This window comes from Asterias amurensis, chromosome 3, assembly GCF_032118995.1.
Source record: "Asterias amurensis chromosome 3, ASM3211899v1".
NCBI classification, from domain to species: domain Eukaryota; kingdom Metazoa; phylum Echinodermata; class Asteroidea; order Forcipulatida; family Asteriidae; genus Asterias; species Asterias amurensis.
This window is the reverse complement of record NC_092650.1, coordinates 26,111,330-26,135,548: the sequence shown is the minus strand read 5'-3', so window position 1 is coordinate 26,135,548 and position 24,219 is coordinate 26,111,330. Positions and strand designations below refer to the sequence as shown.

At 39.5% G+C, this 24,219-nt stretch overlaps 1 protein-coding gene across 1 annotated transcript in view; it reads left to right on the top strand.

Annotated features, from left to right (window-relative positions):
• Positions 1 to 21,832, top strand: part of LOC139934801 (uncharacterized) — a 31,209-nt gene extending 9,377 nt beyond the window's left edge. The window contains exons 5-10 of the mRNA XM_071929204.1: positions 3,332 to 3,394; positions 4,980 to 5,033; positions 7,322 to 7,411; positions 9,588 to 9,689; positions 20,717 to 20,728; positions 21,689 to 21,832. Coding sequence (XP_071785305.1) covers positions 3,332 to 3,394; positions 4,980 to 5,033; positions 7,322 to 7,411; positions 9,588 to 9,689; positions 20,717 to 20,728; positions 21,689 to 21,832 — 465 coding nt within the window. The remainder of the gene's footprint in view (positions 1 to 3,331; positions 3,395 to 4,979; positions 5,034 to 7,321; positions 7,412 to 9,587; positions 9,690 to 20,716; positions 20,729 to 21,688) is intronic.
• The last annotated feature ends 2,387 nt before the right edge of the window (positions 21,833 to 24,219 follow it).

Here is a 24,219-nt window from a genome sequence, read left to right as displayed (position 1 = left end):
TCGAGCTCCTTCTCTTTCTTCCTTTATGGTTTAACAGATTCAAACAAAATATGTTGTTACATGAAGATTTATGAAGGTTGGGGTAGTTAGGGGTTGAAAGATTCAGTGTAGGATCTTGTGGATTGATTTGGCGGGAGGGGGAAAATAAAACGGTTTCTTCCAAAGTCGTTGGAATAATTTGATTATTTCTCTTCTTCGTTCTTTATCACTCCGTGTGATATACCATGTTCTGTGTTTGTGGTGTGATTTTTGTGAGAAAACTAGTTTTTTGATCGGTGGGGAGGGGGGGAGGTATAGAATAGAGTAAAAAGGTAACATCTGCAGGCAATCTCAGTTGTATACAATCCGTGGATCCACCCTTTTGCAACCACACTAGAGTTCATCTACAATGTGCTCTATACTTTTCGTAAGGTCACAAAGATGTCTTAGTTTCAGAATTAGTCACCAGCTGAATTTACTAGTTGACTATTTAATGTGACTGCCACATGTTCACCAAGAGGAGGGTTCACCCCAGCTGAATAGTAAAGTGCAATGTATTGGGCTGGACAGTCCTTTAAAGGCAGTGGACACTTATTGGTAATTACTCAAAATAATTATTAGCATAAAACCTTACTTGTTAATGAGTAATGGGGAGAGGTTAATAGTGTAAAACATTGTGAGAAACGGCTCCCTCTGAAGTAACGGTTTGATATTTACGGCATATGCACGCACACACAAAACACACACACAGACGCCATCTTGAAGGGCAGATATTTGAACGATGACGTCATATTCAATACTCCTGTTGTTGGCGCTATGGTGTTACAAAATATTATAAATAACTAGGCCTATAGGAAGAGCATGTGACACTCTACTCCTTGTTCTTCTAGCCAATCAACAATTTCCACAAAGTGGATTGCTCCACACCAAGCAACCACCCTCTTTCAGCTTCAATGCCCTAATCAAAGCTTCTCAATTAAAACCACCAGGCATTTGAAACAAAAGAAGTTTGATCTCTTGTTTTCTTCATATGCCGCTAATGGGAAAAGCGTGTGATGCTCTACTCCATATTTTAGTAGAAAAATCAACACTTTGCACAAAGTGGATTGCTCCATAATATGTATGCAGGATGAAGCTGCGTATCTTTCAGCGTCAACAACCCAATCAAATATTGATGGCGGACCTCTTCCAGTGAACATAAATCTTTGATGCCTTTCTTTAACACAGCTGTTGCAAGTCACTCTGTGTGACTTCAACCACAACTGCACAGATAAGGCCAAATAAAAATAAAAGTATGTTTAGTTTCCTCGTCCGGGTCCATTTTTAGAGGCCGCTTTCTTTAAAAAAGGTTGTTTTGGGGTTTGTTTTCTTTACAAAAAAAAAATATTTTGTTCTGATAAAAAAAAATGTTTTATCAGCAATATAAATCATTTTGAAAATTAGCCCAGCTGTTTGTAATTGAGGAATGTGTCGGGCGGTCATTTTGAAAGAAAAAAAGGCCCTCCTTCCTTTTTTTTAAAAGGATGCTAAACATGTTTTTGTTTTTTATTTGGCCTAACACACACAGATAATGAACTCGGGAAGACCAGAACACCAGAAAATTTGTAATTATTGATGTAATTACCTGCGACATTTTTCCCAGACATGCATAAAAAGAATCTTTATGAGGAGGAAAAAAAAAGAAAAAAAAATAATAATAATAATAATTTAGAAGGGTAAGCCATTACCTCTGCTAGCCAGATGTCGAGATGGATCGGTCGTTTCGGAGTTTTGCACAATCTACACGGTGTGAAATCTTATGAATACTAAATGAGGGAACTGCTTATCCCCAGAGATTCCTGAAAGCTATTTGTATTTTCTTAGTTACAGTCCAGTGTGGGGGGGGGGGGGTTATTTGCGAAGGCTCTGTGTTTGAGTAATCATTAGTTTATACAGTTAGAAGTCGTTTTTTATTGAATTAATAAACACCTAGGCACTGCATGCAGCGCTTGGCAGGGTTGTATGTATGCATGACGGGTTTGACGTAACAAGTGATAGTGATCGGTTGGAGAGAGTGCAGTAACCTGACGTGATGATAGACGCAGATGGTGTGCAGTTCAGATGGTGGGTTGGTCTAGCTCAGGAAACTGGGTACAATTCACTGTCTGTATTTCCTGCGTCTGGATTGATGTCCGTGTTTAAACTTGTCAACACAATCAAATAACTAAATAATGTTACATGTAGTTTTAATGTTAAAGGCAGTGGACACTATTGGTAATTGTCAAAGACTAGCCTTCGCAGTTGGTGTATCTCAACATACACATAAAATAACAAACCTGTGAAAATATTAGCTCAATCGGGCATCGAACTGGCGAAATAATAATGGAAGAAAAAACACCCTTGTCTCACGAAGTTGTGTGCGTTTAGATGGTTGATTTCGAGACCTCAAATTCTAAACTTGAGGTCTCGAAATCAAATTCGTGGAAAATTACTTCTTTCTCGAAAACTACATCACTTCAGAGGGAGTCGTTTCTTACAATGTTTTATACTACCAACCTCTCCCCATTACTCGTTACCAAGTAAGGTTTTATGCTAATAATTATTTTGAGTAATTACCAATATTGTCCACTGCCTTTAAAGCTGACTGATTATAAACTTTCAGACCAATCCTGTGTAGAACAATACTTCCATTGTCCCACTGCGCTTGCAATTACGCAGAGCAAAAAAGGCAATGGCCTTTGTTGCCCTGATCTTTGCCTTGGTGCCTTTTCAAAAGTTACCCATACTTTGTGAGATTTTCCAATGGAAATGCCCTTGCAAAATGAAAATGGACATGCCGTCTCAAAGATGGAATGCTGGGCCTGTGCCGTAAAAGTCAAGAAAATTGCATTTGAAGACCTACAAAATTTCAAATGTATTAATGAAGGGTGTACTTCTGGTAATTAATCCACAGTGGACCACTATTAAATGGCACACTGATTTACTCTTTTAAAAATCTGCGTTGAGTATATCTTTAACATATTATGTCCGCAATGGTTGCAATTATAATATGATATGATTTCCAGTGTGTATTTATTACAATCACGGCGTGGTCTTCCTACATAAAGAAGTTACAAAATAGTCACACCAGGAAGCACTTTACAACTTAAACAGGGCTGGACGTGTTCTGGACATGATTTCATATAACGACATTCAGGTAGATTTACTCAAAATTTGTGCATTTCTGTTAAATTACACTTTACACTATGTGGCATGGTGTACCCCCTTCCCCCTATTGTGTCTTCATATAAAGGATCTGGGAATCTTAAGAGGCTTTTCTTATCACCTAAACATTTAGACTTTGACATTTTTGGGGTCCGCATTTATTTTTCAGGCAACGAGGCAAGAGGAAGGGCAAGGCTCATTAAAGGATGACGATACAGCGGCCATTATCTCGGTGAGTTACTTTTTAAAATTCTTTTATGACCGGTATCCTGCTCGTTTTCTGCTAAGTGGGAAATTGTTAAACAATTTTTTCTGATTAAGCACCATAATACATCATGTACATCAAGCAATTTATTTTATGTATTATTTTAGTGAAACATAATGTTAAAATACACACATTTTTTAATCACCCATTTCATCATTCATACACGTACATGCATACTATGAAACTGAGATTTGTGACAAAAAATTATAGTTCTGATAACTTATAAGTCCACAAATTACCTTATTCACTACTCAAAGGCTTGCTTCATGCATGGAGGAAGAATCCTCCTTGCTTCATGTAGCTAGCTCAATGCTTTGCCTTTCGGTTTTGACAATCAATGGAGCCAGTTTGCCAACGTGGTAAAATGCTGATCTTCAAGAAAAACCTAAATCCTTAAATACTTAAAGTGTGGTCGCAACTTTTGTAAGCAGGAACAGGCGACAAGAGTTTTTTGTATGATGGGAAAAGGTTTAATGAGCATGAGTAGGCCGTTAAGGCAGCCCATCCCAAGTGCCTTGGGTTCAAGCGCTGGGACCGAGCGAGGGAATTAGGCCTGAGGTTCTGAATATGAAATACCAATAACTTTCCAACTAAGCCTTTCCTTTTCTATCACTGTAGAATCATAATGAGACCCCCATGGGAAATGTTACGAGGCACTCTAGTATTCATTCGATGTTCCAACTGTATATTTATTCTCGTCCGAAATGAAATGACTGTCCCAATAAGCCATAATGAAGTGAACACACTCAGATTAATGGTGGCAGTTTCACACCATTCTCGAAGCAGTCGCGGGTTTGTAGGTCTGACTTCATCCTCTCTCTCATTCTCTCGTCATAATCGGGGGACCCGGTGGTGGAGTCCACCTAGATCTGTCTCGTTACACTCCAGCGATTTCTGATTACGACTTGTATCCTAATTCGATTCGTACCAGTGCCTTCATCCCAGGGCCCACCGCGTGATTTTCAATTCTTAGCGTTACTTCAAATTGCCACCTCGGCATCGCTGATGTGTCGGACCTCACGGGTTGTCGTCATTTGTCAGAACATGCCGAAACACGTGTTAGGAGCGGCTTGTTTAGATTGAGACGATGTTAGTATGAAATCAGACTGTCAGTGGGGAATTTGTATTCTTATTTTGTTGGTTAGAAAGTTTTTGGGTCTCGAAGGAACGCTGATGAGTTTCAGAAAGTGTGATGTTCAAGTGTTGATGATGATTCTTCGAGTCATTCCACAAAGTTCATCTCAAGTTAATCAGGACCCAATGTCATGGCCCTGCGCTCCGTAAGCAAACAATCTGCGCTTACGGAAGCAGCCGTAGTTAAGTGGGGCCCAATATTATGGATCTGCGCGTCGTAAGCAAACAATCTTCTCTCATGGCTTACGTATTCAGAGAATCCCAAAAATAAAAACTGATATTTTGTCTTAAGATTGTCTCAACAAATTAAACACCAAAGCCTGATTGGTAACACAAGCCCCTAGAGGAAAACAATCAGCCAACTGTGATAACTTACTTTTTTATGGAATTGTTACCACTTTTTCCTTTGTGAAAAAAGCCCGACTCTTCCAGAAACAGCCTTAACTGTGAGGATGCATTATTAGTACCACAGGTAAAACAGTAGCATGCAACTTCTTCATAATCATAGTGTTTTTATAGTTGTGGTAGTGTTTGTTCATTAACTTTGATGTTTTAAAAGATTTGATCATTTTTCGTTTTTTTTTGTCAAGAAAGATACAATAGAATGTTTATTTGTTGAGAAAACAGCTAAAGAATGTAATATTAATCTCAGTGAGAGTGAGTACCAACCACATCTCATGCTGCATTGAGCCCAGCATTCAGACGTACACCAATGAAATCTCCAAAAGACACCCGTGCATGTAATCTTTGGAGATTCAAATTCGTTGACATACTTTTATTGATTTCTTCTTACCGATGGGGCACTTCAGACAAAACCATTTTTTCAAGATGCTTATTTCCATTGTCTTTAAAACGAGTACATTATGCTTTCGGATAAAAACGTTTTCTTTCCGGGGTCATTACCAAAGTGTGATCCAGTTGTTTGTACCTTATAACTTTTCCCGCCTATTTTTAAGACCCATCGAAATGTTGTGTTCAATTGGTGCATGCAAAATTGTAAAACTGCTGATTGTTAATTTGTAACTCGTCCAACATATTTATTTGGAACAAATGAGTAAACAGGACACAACAGTTAACAGTTCCTTGTTTACATGTAGCAGAGCATTACGTATAACATTTCCTGCTTGGTCTGTTTGGCGGTTTCATTGCAATGGTCTGGAATTTTGGACAAACATCGGCATTTTCGGAACCACAGTTTGGGCTCCAGCTCCAGCTTGAAATCTGTCTGAAATCTTTTAAGCAGTGTATACTTTGCACAGTGTTTCAAACTCTAAATGTATCATGGAGCCTGAGCCCAAGCCAAGGTTTGGAAAACACCCTGTGCAAGCGCTGTGGTCAAGTGTTAAGACATCTGCTCTATAATTGCAAAGGTTGTGGGTTCGAATCCCACCTTACAAGCTTAGCTGTGATGTTTCTTTTCACAGGGAAAGTACTGAGTATCAGTAGTTCTTTCAAGCAAACACAGTTGTATTATGGGTAAATCAGTAAAAACCAGTTCTCCAATGCAAATTTAGCATAAATATGATTTAAAGTGACTGCCTATTCGGCTGTTGCTGTTCAGCGTTGGTAATGCTAAAGAATAGACTTGTTTTAGTCTAGCCATAGTTAGCCACAGCCATAGTCGGACAGTACATTTAGAAACTGTACATTACATTCAAACGGCTTTGAAACCTTTAACTATTTGATGCTGCATGTCTAAAATTCATATTCATGCATACATCATAAGATTCAATTCCTTGAAACTGCTTGTCAAGTATCACTTAAAGTGTTGTTTGTTTCCTTCAGGCGTTAAAGAGCGACCTAAGCTCAAATTGAGTTTTGTGATCCACTCATGAAAATGAGAACAATTTACAAGGCTCTGAGCCTCTGATCTAATGGTGTAAAATACCACTTTGGTGTAAAAAAAAAACCACTTTGTAGCTTTTTAATAAAAAAATTGTCAATGTCATAACGTTACAATAACAATCCAATAATTGTTTCTACATTTTTGTGTGGGAACATTTTTAATTCCTATATTATTTTGATGGTTTCCAATCAAACTGCATTGGATTTGACCATGTAACTGCATTTGAGCTTTAATACCTCTTTGAAATGTGACCAATTTTGTTCTTCAAATTTTGCTCTCAAAGGGTATCAAATAATTTCCATCATTTGATTGTAATTTGTTTCCCAACTTGAGTGCAAAATGAGTGCATCGCAAAGCTGAATTAGAACTTCAAATAATGTGCTGGGTTACGCATGGTGCCGAGAAGGGTCCATAAATGTGTGAGATTTGTGCAGTCTGTGGTCTATTTGCCTGTTCATTTAGCAGGCATTCTATGTACATGTATGTGTTTGTTCATTGTACATATTGTCAACATTTTTACAAAAATGAAGAATGCATTTTGCTGTTTATTTTTGTAGTAAAAGTATGAAATATTATTTTCTCTAATCTTAACTGGTTGTTTTTTACAGAGTAGTTTAATTTCCTTCATTTGTGTAGATCTAATTCCAGGGCCCAATCTCGTGGCACTTCTTGCTTCATGGGTACTTATGCTCTGCTTTCCGGATCATCATTGCAAAATTTTGAGGGGCAGACGTAGAAGCGAAAAAAATATTTTGCTATAGCCAACACTGTGAAAGTCTAAGATCTGTATGCGCACTGAAACGAAGCATATGTACAGGCCAGTGTCATGAAATTGGGCCCATTTAATGATTCATTTTAGATTGTTCCCCATAACCATTCTCTCTTTTTTTCTGTCCTGTTACCTATTGTGGTAGCCTGGACTCCAGTCCAGTGGTACAATGCAATCCATTAGCAGTGAAGCCAGCACATCTTGTAGTACTGATACCATAATGCATTGGCAACAGGTAAAACTGTGTATTCGGACACTGTTAACTTGCCACCCATCCATGTTTTTTGTGGCTGCATCTCCCCCCTCCACATTTGGTTTAGCTTTTTAAGGTGTTTGCATGCGAAGCTGTTCTTGTACTCTTTGTTCATTTTGAGCAAATCTTTCTAGCTTTCTTGTTTACTAAATAAATAAAATTGTTGAGCCTGGTTCATTTTTCGTGTGAATGATTCATGCGAAGCGGATTCGACGTCACAGCTTTGTTTTCGCTGCGAATGTTTCAGAAGAGTTGAGCACCAAATTGTTCATAGCAAAAATGTGTCGTAAAAAGTTGCATTGCATTTGCATTCGCAGGAATTTAAACCAGGGTTTACTTAGGCCTCATAGACCTTACATGCACATGGTGTATCTGCAGTTTGGATTAACTGCGAGCTCCAAATGAGGTTACTCATTGGTCTATTTGTGTGTACAGATGAACTTGTATCTTTGTGTTTCTATTGTTTTATCTAAGATAGTGGCATTATGACGCCAATAAGGTCTTAAATCGCTTTGTTCACTGCATGCAAGTTTCCATCCATTGTTGCTACATGTACATGCTGTTATCGCTTAGGTATAAACAATGCATGTTAGTGTGACCTCTATGTTTAAGATTTTGACTTTGCTTCATTTTATCGTTCATAATTCATCGCTCATAATTTCATCATTCATTACATCAGAGCAAGCATTGCCCTAGTTCTTCCTCTGCAAATAATCATCTAACAATAATCAGTAATGGATGTTCACAGAAAGGACAATCGAGAACATTGCAGATGGGGTGTTGAACTTGTGATTCTGAAACCTGCCGATACTGTATCATCAAGCTTGTTTTGGTGTTGTATACTTTTCTTTCATTGTGCTTGCATAGTGGTGAATAATTTTGCACAAGTAAGGTGTTCTCAAATTTTTTGTAATTGAGTGAAGCCCGGTTTATAATTTCTGTGTATGCAATGTGAATTTTGACGCCACAAATTCGCAAGGAATAATTCGCGTCAGTTGACCTGTGCTAAGCTCCTGTGAAACATTCGCTGCGAAAACATCAATGTGACGCCAAAAATCGCTTCACATTCACATTCGCAGGAAGTATGAACCAGGCTTTAGTGAGAAGCAACTTTGCATTGGTACATTCCTTAAAGGAACACGTTGCCTTGGATCGGTCGAGTTGGTCTTTGAAAAGCGTTTGTAACCGTTTTTTATAAAATGCATATGGGTAGAAAGATGTTGTAAAAGTAGAATACAATGATCCACACAAACATGCCTCGAAATTGCGTGGTTTTCCTTTTACCTCGTTGACTAACACGTCAGCCATTTATGGGGGTCAAAATTTTGACTCCCATAAATGGCCGACCGTGTTAGTTCGCACAGTAGAAGGAAAACCACGCAATTTCGAGGCAAACTTGTGTGGATCATTGTATTCTACTTTTGAAACATCTTTCCACCCATATGCATTATATACAAAACGGTTACAAACGCTTTTGTTTTGACCAACTCGTCCGATCCAAGGCAACGTGTTCCTTTAAAGTTGAATAACATACACCAAGAAATAAGTGGTTCTTTCTGTAGGATTTTTGCCCTATCATTGGTGTCAGGTGACTCTAGAATCTACAAGTCCTGGAGTTCGACATACCTGACACCGTTTTTTTTTTTTACTTTTTCACTTTCTGCTTTGTTTAATAACAAAAAGCTCCACCAGCTTGTTGCAGTTTATGCTTTTGCAGAGTTGGGATGCCAAACATTAATCTTGTTTTTACATCGATTCTTGATATGGGTTTATTTATTGACTTGTTCTGATACGTGTCCGGGTATCTTTTCGATGACTCAAAATTGTTGTTAGTGAGTTATTTGGATTCTGTTTTTTCAGTGGAACTTTATCATACTACAGCTATGTTTGTCGGATTCCCTGTATCCACAATGACACTGATGGTTTAATTCTCATTTCATATAAAGTTACCAGACTATTTTCATTCCAGCCTCAATTTGGGAAAAATTTGTTTGAATGGGAAAACAAAAAAGATGGCCGCACCTCGATAAAAGTATATTTGTAACCAATTTCTACAGTGACGCACAAGCCATTATTATCTCATCCCCCAATTGGGTATGAGGTTGTGGCTAATCCAATCCATGTGTGCTAAAGAGCTTCTTTAATTAACTATTTACAGTTGGAGCCCCTGGAACACCAATGGATGATGGAAGCTGCCAAGGCAAACTTAACTGCATTATCAAATCTGCTCAAACAGGACATTTCCTTGGCAGGGAAAAAGGTAATATATTAAATATTGTTTGTACAGCCCCCACCCCTGAAGTCTTCCCTTTCTTCATAGTTTTGATGGACGGGTTTGGTGGTTCTTTAAAGACACTGCACACGATTGGTAATTGTTAAAGACCAGTCTTCTCACTTGCTGTATCTCAATATATGCATACAATAACAAACCTGGGAAAATTTGAGCTCAATTAGTCATTAAAGTTGCGAAGTAATAATAAAAGAAGAAAAAACACACCCTTGTCACAAGAGGTTGTGTTCTTTCAGATCCTTAATTTTGAGACCTCAAATTCTAAATCTGAGGTCTCGAAATCAAAATCGTTGAAAATTACTTCTTTCTCAAAAACTACATTACTTCAGAGGGAGCTGCTTCTCACAATGTTTTATTCTACCAACAGCTCCCCATTACGTTACCAAGTGAGGTTTTACGCTAATAATTATTTTGAGTTATTACCAAAAGTGTCCACTGCCTTTAAAATAAGAATAACAAAGTAGATGACAGGACTTGAATTACTTGGAGGCTATGGTCTTCATTGCCCTGGTCTTGGCCTTGGTGCCCCTTCAAATGTTTCACGTAGACTTTAAGATTTGCAGTGACAACAATATTATGTTGAAGAAGAACACTTTTCAGCAATCTGACCTACATGTAAGGAGTGAAAGCCTCTGCCGAAGCGATCATTTTTAGTCAGGACTGCACAGTGTATAGAACCAAACAACCCAAGACAATTTGGGTTGGCGCCGATGGAAAACAGTTTAAGGCCTTTCATCATCATAGATAAGAAAATAGAATTAGCTGTTTGCAAACTGCTCACCCATCTACAAGGACCTATGTATGGTATGAATTCAAAAAGTAGTTATTGGCCTGACACTTCAACCCTAGCAGAGTCTTCGAAGGCTAAAATGATAGATATATGGGAGTGTGGTCATTGCCAGTGTTACAGCCACGATAGGCAGTGCCGGGCAGGCCGGCGGGGGAACTATCAAGAAGTACCTACATGTGTACTTAACAGGAAACTTGCGGGTACAACTACTATGTCTAAAACTTCTTTTGAGGGAGTAAAAAAAACCGGTGTGGTCTCAATGTTTCAAACAGTAATTGCTCCGCTCCTTCAGGAACTCTATAGTTTTGCCCAGCTCTCTGCACTGTGCTGGTGCCCAGCACAGATTTCCCCCAGATTGCACTTCAACAACGATTGCCCCCGTATCTGAACATGAAAATTTCTGTTGAACCACTTGCCCTTGGTGGACTAAATTGGATTTAGAGCCCAGCACTAGAAGGTGTCTAGCTACATCACTGGTCATTGCTCAATACAGAGTGTGTGCCGTCATATGAACTAATGGGCTTAAACTGTAATAAAGACACTTCACAGATCAGAACCTGTTGGATTTATTGTTAAAAGAAAAATGTGGCTCAAGCCAGAGTTTGGTTAAGCGGCAAATAATTCAGGAGTTGACAAACAAGTTCCCTTTTTCCGATCAATAGTTGAACGTGCATTCCAGCATCAACCCTCATTACACGCAGTTAAGTGACAGACAAAAACACACCACTTGAATGGTATAGATTAAATGAATGCATTGATCAGCTGGTCCCATTATGCAACAATGGATTTATTATTCATGAGGGGATTAATTATTCATGGGGAGTCTCTCTTCGGATTGGCTGCCCTTATTAATTATTCACGACCCTTATTTCCGGTTTATGGACCTGTTTTGGGTAAACACCCTGCGAGGGGGCATCGGGTAAATTTCCCTGGTGTATTTTCTTGCGAATATCTTGGAAGGATCAGTGAGATATTGGAGGAGATTAATGCTTAATCCAGATCTAAAGGGATTAAGTCGTCGTCCAACATGAATCCATTCGTGCTATTTCAATTTAGTGCCATTTGATGATGAGGAAATGATGTATATCACTCTGCAGCTGTACTTTTTAGCTGTTGGTTTCTCTGAAATATAAAATGGATAATTGAACAACGTAAAGTTGACCGGTAATTGTAATATTTTTTATTTTTTTAATGAAGTCTGGTGCTTCGACTTGCTTCAGTTACAAGTTACCCTTAAATATAAAATTTGGGTTATTACGCAAGAGATGGCGAACAACCATGCAACATTTTGTATGGCGCAGTGGTACCAAGGGTTTGCCCATCTGAACCATTTGATATAAAGCGGTTAGTGTTAAGAATTCAAATTGAAACTGCCAGTTGTTCATAATGGAGCCATTGTACCAAATACTATTCAAATCTAACCCAGAAATGGCTCATTCGTGAACATATCCAGTTGTTACTCGGTTGTTCCTAAAGGAAGCCATTGTACCGAATACTATTCAAATCTAACTTGGAAATGGCTTATTCGTGAACATCATAAAAAATGACATCTGATCATCTCTAGAAGATCCACCATCTGTGTTAATAGTGCAGCCACCCTTTTTTCCTCCTCCAAGATGTTTCTTGTGGATCTTGTGGGGGGGGGGGGTTGAAAATACAGGCGTAGAATGTGAGCCAATCTGACATGAGACAAGACCACAACATTTCATCACATTCATCAAAGTCTTGCTTGCCATGCTTGATGACTTGTGTCACGGAGTGGTAATTGTATAAAACGCTAACGGAAGCCGGCAGTGTGAAGTGCTAGACTCCCTGACTCTAGACAGGATTACCCCCTTCCCAAATGGTTTTCCCTTATCGCTGAACTCCAGCGAGCCCCATGAAGGTCTTCTTGGGGCCAATGTTCCAATGATGTACCGTACACTGTTTTCCTTATGATTTGCTGTGTTTTAAATACTCTGAAACTGTGATTGTTTCCTATTACACATTTTTTATTTTTTTTTTCCCCCTTCACACTTTGCTCAGAATGTTTTTTTAGGTTGAAAGTGATGCTGGAGATGATAAGATAGTTTTAACTTTTGAACGTTTTTACTTTTGGTTACTACAAAATTTTGAAGTCGTCAACATAATTTGGCATAACTCTGCTTTATACATGTTCATGTTAGAACTAAAATGGCAAACTATGAAGAAATAAAGCAGTTGAACTAAATTCGTCAAAAATATTGCAAAGTATGTATTTCTTTAAAAAAAAACATCTCCATAAAAAGCAAACCTATGGTTACATAATTAGATTTTTCTGACAATATCCTGCCAGTGGTTTTAGACTCCAAGGAAACTAGCAAGATTTTGATTAGAACAGGATATTGAGTTGACCTTCAGGAATATTATAAATTAGCAAAGTGAATTGATGTAAATCATAGAGCGAAGTTCCATGGGGAGTAAGTTTTGAGTGTTTACATCCATGGGTCGGGGGCAAAACATGGGCTGTGACAACATATAACACTTATGAGTTAACTTGAGCACCTTAAGACACTGGACACTATGGGTTATTACTCAAAATAGTTATAAGCGTTTAAAACCTTACTTGGTAACGAGTTATGGGGAGAGGTTGATAGTATAAAATATTGTGAGAAACAGCTCCCTCTGAAGTAACGCAGTTTTCGAGAAAGAAGTAATTTTCCTTAATTTGATTTTGAGACCTAAGAATTAGATTTTGAGGTCTCGAAATCAAGAATCTGAAAGCACACAACTTCGTGAGAAAAGGGTGTTTTTACTTCCTTTATTATCTTGCAATTTCGATGACCAATTGGGTTAAAATTTTCACAGGTTTGTTATTTTGTGCAGAAATGTTGAGATACATCAAGTGAGAAGACTGGTCTTTGACAATTACCAATATTATCTACTGTCTTTAAAGGCAGAGTGTACTTTTGATAAATACTCCACAAGTTACTGATTGTTTATCTCAACTTGGTAAAGAGCACAGGAGAGCTGTTGATAATATAAACCATTGTTAGAAATGACCGTTGATTTATGTACTTTTAGAAAAAAGAGGTACTTGTTTTCAAACCAAATAAAAATCTGAAAAATCCATCAGGCATGAAGCCTTTCGCAGGTATCCGAAAGCACAACAATTGAGTTTTGAAAATGTCAATCGAAGTGTTAGTTTGTTGCCTCCAAATTGCCTGCTAAAAGGTCTTAAAATTTGGGAACTTTTTTTTTTCCAGACAGAAACAGGGTTTAAACTTGGTCCTGAAGGGGTACAGCAATTAATGTCTTTTCTGTAAGGAAAATATTGTGTTTTTTTTTACTTTGTGGGCACCAAAAAGCAAGGGGCCTTGCATCATCAGAGATACGTTAATCCCCTAGGGTGCCTTGATTTAATTCCAGGCCTACAAACAAGACTCAGCAACCATATCTTTCCACTGAGCGTCCTAATCATTTACTCCCATGTATTGTCAGGAGATTAAAAAATCCACAACACCCGATGAAAAGGGTTCATATAAATTCACCAACAATCCTCGGGGAGTTACAATAAATAAATAAGAAAAAAAGCTTGTATTTACACATTTTCTGTGGTAGTGAGTTGAATTTGATTGTTTTCTCAAATTTCATTGAATTTTATTTCGGATGTTGATTTGTCCTTATTGAACTTTTGAGCAGATGAAGGTTTGTCCACCAGCACCAGAACGTTCCTTTCTTTTAAACAAGGTGGGACAATAAAGTCAAAGGGGGAGGTGGACAGCAAATATTTGGTCTGGATCCCTGACTCCTCAGGGAATCTTGACATTCTGATTGTAGTACAGGAAGAACCAGGCGCTTATTGGTTTCCATTCCAGCAAATAATCAAAAGAACGAACGACATCCCGTCATGCCCTTGTCTGAAACTTCAAAGAGTAAATATTAGGTCTCGAGGAATTTTAACCCTGCCGCCGCGGATTGGGAATTAAAGCTATGCGTTCATTCTTTGTACCAGCGAGCGTGATTAGACGGGTCTAGGCTATCATCAACTGAAGAATCTCTTGGCTCCTCCTCAATATCAGCCCGTTGGAAGTCCCTTGAGTTTTACAACGTACTATCGCAGGAAAGAATGTACGTATGTAATCCACTCTTCAAACTTTACCTTTATTGACTGAGTCTTCATTTGTGGATTGCTGGGGACTAACCCATACGAAGGGAAAACAAAGAGCGGGGTTAGATTTGACCCGGGGGTTTAATCTGAAGGTTTTTTTGGGCCAGGTTGCTTGAAATCCAATCAGGCCAGTTGGACGGGGGCGGACCAGTGCAATATTTGCCGTTGTTCCTCGTGGGTTGGACACTGTTGGTTGAGTACCGGCTTACCCGTTTGTGCGGGCAAATTGCGTCGTGTTGGCACACGCTGATAAGGGAATTTTAAGTGAAGTGATGAAGTATAACATGTTCTCATATGTGTTACTGCTGGAGGGGCGGGGGTTAGCATGATAATAGAGATGACCAGTTAAATTAGGTCACAATATACATCATCGGTCCACACCAGACCCCCCCCCCACCATTTTCTTTTAAGTTAGTGCTCCTTTGTAAGTGCCATACATTTTTTCAATTTTCTTTTTTAGAACATACATTAGTTTCAGAAACATATTACAGGCCCAGTGCCTTTTAAACCAAAGAAGCTCTTTAGCACATCAACTTTAAAGCGAACACAAAGAAATTGGGTTGAATCGTGAACAAAAAATTACCAGCCAAAATGCCATGTATGTATCGTTTGCAAGTGGTACCCGTATATTTTTTTCAAAGCCAAAATGATTGTCTCACAAAAAGCAGGTCTTTAAATATTTGTCATTGGTTTTGTCTGACACCGCAACACAACTCGTGTACTTATAAATTTAGGTTTTTTGTTTTTAAGTTCACTTAATGTCAGCTGCAAAAAAAAAAAGCAAATTCACTTAAATCAATGCAGAGACTGCTGAAAAAAGACCCCACCTGTTTTGTCGACATTCATTTTTATTTTGGGCCATGTTTTTTTTTCTTTTCTGTTTTCTTCTGTAATTTGTGTTGGAAATCCTCACGCTTTTCAAAAAAAAAGATCTCTATATGACCAGCTTATAATGATTGTTATTATTAATAATATTATCACAAAATATGACCACGACGCTGACTGCACCATCTTAGGTCTGAAGGGTCATGACAGCCAGACCAGAATTGCAGCACGTAATTGAGGTAGGCATCACACTTTATCATGGTCCGTTGCCATCGCACAATAGGAACACAATAACAATCTACTCACAATAGCTGCCGACAATATTTGTATTCCCTGAGACCACTAAAAATTGCCCTAATTAAGACCCAGTTGTTGACTCCCGAGTGGACCATTCAGCAGCGCCCTCTATTGATTTTGCATGGTTTATAGGCATGATACACAGTACACAGGATTTCTTGTGTTGATAAGTCCAGACTAGTGGTATATTATAGATTGCTTTGGTGTCCTTGGATAAATAGCCAGTTAAAATGAAAATGATTTTTATTATTTTTTTTTTTTTGATGCCTCTGAGCTAATCGATTGGTTCTAATCTAAGCATTTCACCTCATTAATGAGCAAATCAGGCAAAGGGAATAGCCCTCCTCTCAGTGTAAAACAGGAAATTAAGCCATAGACTGAATTGAGATTTTCGTTTTCACTGCGGGAATCCGATCAATAAACCGGGCTTCTCTCTCTCTCTCTCTCGAGTGTCCCCTCGTCTGGCTCGCTGACGAGTTCCTCTCGGTTTTAAAGTCTTGCAAGGGGGTGAACCACGGTTGAAGTTTGTGATAGACATCACCACAAAGGGCTTGTGGAAACACGTGTCGTGGTGTACTAGCGACTACTGGGGGGTAATTTCTGACTTTCCTGACTGCATCAAATCGTTACCTGAAGTCAGAGAGAGAGGGAGAGGGACGAGGGAGGGAAGGAATGTCGTGATTGATTTGAGATTCGTTGCGACAAGTGTCAAAAGAGCTGCATCGGTGAATGTACACAAATATTTGTATTGAAGAATGGTGGGCCTTCAATTTGATTCATAGCAACATTTATTTCCATCTTTATCAAGAAGGAAGACACAAGTAAAATAGGGCTATTAAAGACAGTGGACACTATTGGTAATAACTCAAAATAATTATTAGCATAAAACCTTACTTGGTAACGAGTAATGGGGAGAGGTGAAACGGTTCCCTCTGAAGTAATGTATTTTTCGAGAAAGAAGTAATTTTCCACGAAATTGATTTCGAGACCTCAGGTTTAGAACTTGAGGTTTCGAAACCAAGCATCTGAAAGCACACAAATTCGTGTGACAAGGGTGTTTTTTCTTTCAATATTTAATATCTCGCAACTTCGAAGACCGATTGAGCTCAAATTTCCAGAGGTTTGTTATTTTATGCATGTTGAGATTATCACCAAGTGAGAAGACTGGTCTTTGACAATTACCATTAGTGTCCAGTGTCTTTAAATGTGAAGGTACCCTCGAAAAAGCAGTGTTGTAGTCCAGAACCGAACACCTGATGAGACTCTGCTCTATTAATAATAATAACACCATTGATTGTAGCACCTTTTCCTAATGTTGCAAAGAGCTGGAGAATGACAAGAAAAGAAAAAAACTGTAAAGTCCCACTAGTCTTTTTTCTTTTCTTCCTGTTTTTTTTTTTTATGAAGAAATTTATTTAGTGCATTACATGTACGTTTTGTTCTAGCGACCAGATACATGTGGTTTATTTTGGATACAGTGTGCTTTTTTCAATTAATATCTGCGTGTTGGGTTTCACTTTACAGATATTGAACACTGATAAGTTAATTTGGTTGACAGTTGTTGAGGCCACTCTAGGGGGGAATGGTTCTCCTCACGTACTACTCTATTACACTAAGGATGGGTGGTTGTGACGTGTGATTGATTTATGATGGCTTATCTGGGTATGATTCATAGGGAAACAATATTAGCCCCTCATGAAGGGATATTTTTTGGATCCATAGGGTTGGTTCCCCCCTGTGACCCCTTGAAGTTAGGTGGGGGAGGAGCATGAAAATTGGTCATGTTCTGTTGATCTATTGCAACAACTATCCTGGTGTGGGGTAGGTGAATGGGGTTAGTAGACACCCCCCCCCCCTCGAAGCTCTCTTGTCATCAAGGAGGGGAGGGGGCATGAATGTTGGTCATGTTCTGTTGATCTATTGCAACAACTTGGTGTGGGGTGGGTGCATGGGGTTAGTAGACACCCCCCCCCCCCTCGAAGCTCTCTTGTCATCAGGGAGGGGAGGGGGGCATGAATGTTGGTCATGTTCTGTTGATCTATTGGTGTGGGGTGGGTGTATGGGGTTAGTAGACACCCCCCCCCCTCGAAGCTCTCTTGTCATCAGGGAGGGGAGGGGCATGAATGTTGGTCATGTTCTGTTGATCTATTGCAACAACTTGGTGTGGGGTGGGTGAATGGGGTTAGTAGACACCCCCCCCCCCCCCTCGAAGCTCTCTTGTCATCAGGGAGGGGAGGGGGCATGAATGTTGGTCATGTTCTGTTGATCTATTGCAACAACTTGGTGTGGGGTGGGTGAATGGGGTTAGTAGACACCCCCCCCCCCCCCCCCCCCGAAGCTCTCTTGTCATCAGGGAGGGGAGGGGGCATGAATGTTGGTCATGTTCTGTTGATCTATTGCAACAACTTGGTGTGGGGTGGGTGAATGGGGTTAGTAGACACCCCCCCCCCCCTCGAAGCTCTCTTGCCATCAGGGAGGGGAGGGGGCATGAAAGTTGGTCATGTTCTGTTGATCTATTGCAACAACTTGGTGTGGGGTAGGTGAATGGGGTTAGTAGACACCCCCCCCCTCGAAGCTCTCTTGTCATCAGGGAGGGGAGGGGGCATGAATGTTGGTCATGTTCTGTTGATCTATTGCAACAACTTGGTGTGGGGTGGGTGCATGGGGTTAGTAGACACCCCCCCCCCCCCCCGAAGTTCTCCTGTTATCAGGGAGGGGAGGGGGCATGAATGTTGGTCATGTTCTGTTGATCTATTGCAACAACTTGGTGTGGGGTGGGTGCATGGGGTTAGTACCCCTGCAGACCCCTTGAAGCTATCTTGTCACCGGGGAGGGGAGGGGAGGGGGGACATGAATGTTGGTCATGTTCTGTTGATCCATTGCAACTTCTGTCTTGGGGTGGGGCGGATCATGGGGTTGGGTACTGACTCCTGGTAGACCCCCCCCCCCCCCCATCTTGAAGCTATCTTGTCACCGGGGACGGAGGGAGGGGGGGGGGGCATGAAAGTTGGTCATGTTCTGTTGAACCATTGGCGCTCCTATCTGGGGGTGGGGCAGGCCATGGGGTTGGGAACCCCCGAGGTGGTGGGGGGCATGACAATTTGTCATGTTCTGTTGGTCCATTGCATTTCTAACAGGCGTTTGTCCACCTTTGGCACCTTGAGATCCCCATAGGGGTTTGGGTTATGTAGATATTTCAATTGGACCTCTTGCATCCCTGGGAGGGGAGGGGAGGGGGCTTTGTCCATTGACCCCTTGCAAATGCTATTTTGGGGGTGGGGGCAACCCCCATTCTAGCTCCCCACTTGGAACTCCTTCAAACAAAATTATAAGCAGGCCCCCATCTTGTCAGCCGTAACATGATGTTAACCTTAAGTAAAAAAATAAATAACCACATCACTTTTTATTATTAGGGTAATTTCTATGGAACATAAATCATTTTTCGTGTGTGTGATCTTGGCATTTGTTGCTCGCCTGTGTTACATCAGTACAACTCATAGTGATATTTTCTTTAACATTTATTCGGTCGCTACGGAAATCAAAGAGGTCATGATGACACGGTGGATATGGCTGTGCACAAATCAGCGGTTGTGTCAAATTACCAAATAGTGACAAAACTGCAAAATCATCAGTAGTAATAATTGCGTGTAGTGTGCTCAGCGGAACATGATCTCTAGTGCTGTGCGGGGATGTGGTTCTCAGTTTTAAAGCCATTGGACCCTTTCGGTACAGAAAAAAAAAAAAAGTTCACAGATTTACAAATAATTTACAGGGTTTACAGAAGGTAATGGTGAAAGACTTCTCTTGAAATATTAGTTCATGAAATGCTTTACTTTTTGAGAAAACGGTAAAACAATATAAATTCTCGTTAACGAGAATTACGGATTTGTTATAAACACATGTCATGACACGGCGAAACGCGCAAAAACAGGAGTGGGTTTTCCCGTTATTTTCTCCCGACTCCGATGTCCGATTGAGCCTAAATTTCCACAGGATTGTTATTTTATATATAAGTTGTGATACACGAAGTGTGGGACTTGGACAATACTGTTTACCGAAAGGGTCCAATGGCTTTAAAACGGAATTCCATTTTTTGTTGTCCCTTAAAAAAAAAATTGTTTTGTTTTTTATTCCCCCCCCCATTTTTTTTTTTTAAGATCAAGTTCTAAGTGAAATGGAGATATACACATAACCATATAATAAGGCCCCATGTTGCAGAGTAGGGCTTTAGAATAATTCAATTTGGCTTTATGCAAGTTTGTTTAGCTCGCGTGCTTTTGTGCTTTGCGCTTAGAGTTTTTTTTTTTTTTCTCAACAGCCTATCACATCCCTGGCTATGAAAATATTACATTGAACTTCGACATGGTTGTTCAATGTCAATGCACTCTGTGAAAATGTTAACAAAATATTACATTGGTGACTTCGCTTTGCCAACTGCCACCCCTCCCCAGAAACAAATAAAAGGTTAAAAAGTAATTTATACATCAAATCAAAGATTGATATCATTGGCATGTTATAACATTATTTCATTTTCTTGCTCATCAGTGTAATGTGCACTCTAGGTATTTTAAAGGATATCATTCTCGTTATCGCTGCAGTGGGACCGGGCCTTTACTCTCGTACTACATCTCTTTGGTGCATGTTTCCTTCCATCCTACAATCTCGACTGTCAATTCTTAGCTTCAAATCCCATTAGTTACTTTTTAGACTTAAAAATGTTTCGTCTTGTTTTCCATTTACCAAGAGTGGCTTTTAAATGGCCTCATTCGGCGGGCAACTCGCATTAAAAAAAAAAAAAAAAAAAAAAATGTAAACTCAAATTGATAGCTAAACTTTTCCTTTTCTTTGATTTCTTTTTGCATCATTCAACCAATTTCTTGCTACTTCCCTGCCATCAACAAACGCCATCACTTCGTTGTGTTCCTCTACTCGTCAAAAACGGACTTCTTCTGCCAGGATTTCATCACGGTGAGTGTTTTATTCTACTTCAATGATTGCATTAAACTACTTGTATAAAAATAAATCGCTCTTGAAAATATACAGTGAATTGTGTTGCTGTTTTCTCATCCAGTTGAAACTTTCACCCATGACTTTGATTGTATCTTTGTATATGGGCCCTAATTGAGGGAATAAAAGAGTTGCGATGAGTTCTTTTAACAACATCCGTTTAAAATAGTTAATGGCCTGACGTTTCGACCCTAGCAGAGTCAGGGTCGAAACGTCAGGCCATTAACTATTTTATGCATTTATACTCTCGGTCCATTTGGTTGGTAAGTTGTTTACAACAACTAATTCTATTTTCTCAACATTCGTTTAAGTACAAGTCACTACTCTTTTATTCCCAGTTAAATGCTCTTTTGTTACAAAGCAAACAACACATATTACAATTGTAGACAAAAAAGACAATCTGTGGATACTGTAGTTATTAAGAGTAACTATAAATATAAACATGAATAGTAATGTAAACTATAGCGGGCACGTCCATGAGACCAAACTGGCTTTTTTCAGAGCCACCACTTCTTCAAAAGAGATTTTACTCATGGTTGTACCCGCAAGTTTACTATTCATATTTATAGTTACTCGTGTTCTCCACACCATGCAAAGCTTCAAACACCCATTTACTGAGGTGAATGTTTGAAGTTGGTACATTTTCATAAATTAAAAAATAAATTGTGTTCCGCGTAAGTAAATTGGCCAAAATGCAAATCTAGCCGGTCTTAAAACAGTATGTCTTTATCATCCAGTTAAACACCCCAACGCGACATGGTCTTCACCAATAAGTAAAGCGAAATTGTCAAATTTTTTAACGAGTAATGTGCATTAAAATCCTCATTACGTTGACAAGAACCCTTTCATGACCCTCCCTTTGGGGGGTCAGAAGGTGAGTCTTTAGATCGTGAAATTCTAAGAATTTGGGTATTCTTAGAGCCTCCAGGTGCACCTGGTGTTAACCACATACTGCCTCAAGCCCTGGTGCCTCAGTATGAGGTTGCAGTTAACCTCATCATATACCTCATTAGTAGCATGCCAATCAATGTGACTGACAGAAGTCCAGGAACTAGATGGGTGTAGTAATTACTTCGCTGTACACTATCGGTAATTACTCAAAATAATTAGTAGCATAAATACTTATAACTGGTAACAAGCGTTGAAGAGATGTTGAGTGTTAAGCGATCTGAGAAACGGCTGAAGTACCATAGTTTTAGACAAAACGGTAATTTCTCACTCAAATTATTTGAATCAGATAAAAGATTTCAGGGTTGAAGCCTTTTTTAGGCATCTGAAAGCACAAACATTCTGCAACAAGAATTGTTTTTTCATTTTTCTCTTGCAACTTCGATGACCATTTGAGTCCAAATGTTCGCATTTGTTGCTTTATGCATTTCTATTGGGAAACACCACGAATGAGAATAACGGTCTTTGACAATTACCAATTGATCCGGTGCCTTTAAGCAGCTGTATGAAATTGGGCCCAGTATTCTCACTTGGTGTATCCCAACCTGCATAAAATAATAAATCTGGGAACATTTGGACTCAATTGGTCATCAAAGTCGCAATAGATAATCAGCGAAAACATGCCAATGTTCAACAAATTTGTGTGCTTTCAAATGCCTAAAGAAAGGCTTCAGACGGGCCTGCAGTGTTTCAATATTTGAGTGAGAAATTACCTCTTTCTCAAACATACATGTATGTTACTCCAGAGGGTGCCATTTCTCACAATGTTTTATACTATCAACAGCTCTACATTGCTCGTTACCAAGTAAGTTTTTATGCAATTTTGAGTAATTACCAATAGTGTCCAGTGCCTTTAAAGCGTAGAGAGTCAGTGTATATTAAATATACAGTCACAAATGAATAACTAGTGTATGTTCAGGTGCACCAGACACAAGGCTGCTTGTGTGTACATTGTAATGACATGCTTGCAACTGTTTGTTTTGATGTACTCTTTGTTTCTGTTTGCACACAATGCAAAAAAAAAAAAAAAAAAAAAACCTGGACCCAATTTCTTGGCTCTTCTTACTGTGGAATTCTGCAATTACAATCGTCATTTTCTGTTTTAAGCAATCGCTGAAATTCGGCGCGAGCTGTGTAAGCAAAGAATGCCTTATATAGTTACTTGAAGTAGCATGTGCAATAGCAAAAATTCCCTGCCAGCCTGTGCAACACGCTGGACGTATGCGCAAAATTATCCGCTTCCAGTACCGTTAATTATTTGCCTTCGGTAAAAAGCAAAAGCCATGAAATTGTTGGGCCCTTATGTCACAGAGAACCATGTTACATGTTATTTAGAGCCCACAACCCTACATGTATACGTGGGCTCACAGTAATATTTTTCTCGTTCAATTTCATAAACTCAGTAAGCATACGAACTTGCTAAGCGCAGAAAAATCTTGCAAAACAGAATCTGGTTTATACCAGCCAAGGCCCAATTCCATAAGCACAGAATAGTATTGCTTAATAGCACAAACAGGTTACCAGCCAAAACCTGTACTAAGTTTGCATTGTTGTGGCTGTTGCCCCCCCCCCCCTAAATTTTTGCTTAGCGGAGAATTGGATCAAGCAGCAGAAACTAGTGACCAGCCAAAATTCAACAAAGTTTGATTACATTTTTTCAACTGGTGCCCCACTCACTTGTTGCTTAGAAAACAAATTTGCTAAGAAATATTTTCTGCTAAACAGCTTTATGAAATATTGTCCTAGGAGTGGACTTACAAAAGAAAGCCAACTTCTGAATGGCGCAACATCTGTAGTTTAGGCAACTGAAGGGCTGCGAACATAGATCGCTTGCACCTAGTCATAGATAAGGGTATAATGTCTGTACGCCCCATTGCTTAACACAAACACTACAGTGATGGTATCTCTACCAGGGCTCAGGGCTGATGGTATCAGGGAGTGTGTGTAGGGAAGGAAGGTGGTGGTACGGAGTGAGGGGATTCAGAGCGTTGGCGGAAACTCTAAAGGATCTAAGAGAGGTTGCTTTAGTGGCGTAGAGGTGTTAATCCACACTTACAGGGACAAAGCAGGGGCAGGGGGATGGGGCCCTGAGGCAAGGCGGTCTGGGTTAGGGTTTGGAGGTGTGTGTGTGTGTGTGTTAATCCCTGTGACTTTGTGTTTAGTAAACACGGTATCAGCTCATGTACTTTCGTTTCAGTCTGAAATGTGGGAAACTAACCAGCTGCTTGTTGGACATGACTTTTTATTTGCCAGCTGACAAAAGGTCCCTTTTTTATCGTGGATGTTGTTGATTTTTTTATTCTCTCTTTTTTAAAGTATATTTTTTGGGGGGCTTGGAAAAGTACACATGGTCGTGTGGTCTCAATAGGAAAGGTGAATGGCACTTTCAGTTTGGGTTGAAAAAAAGGGGGGGGGGAAGAAGGGGGAAAAAAAGCCTTTAGACAAGCCAAATTATGATCCAGATTGGTTTGCACTAAGTGTGCAAACCCAATACTGAAAATGAA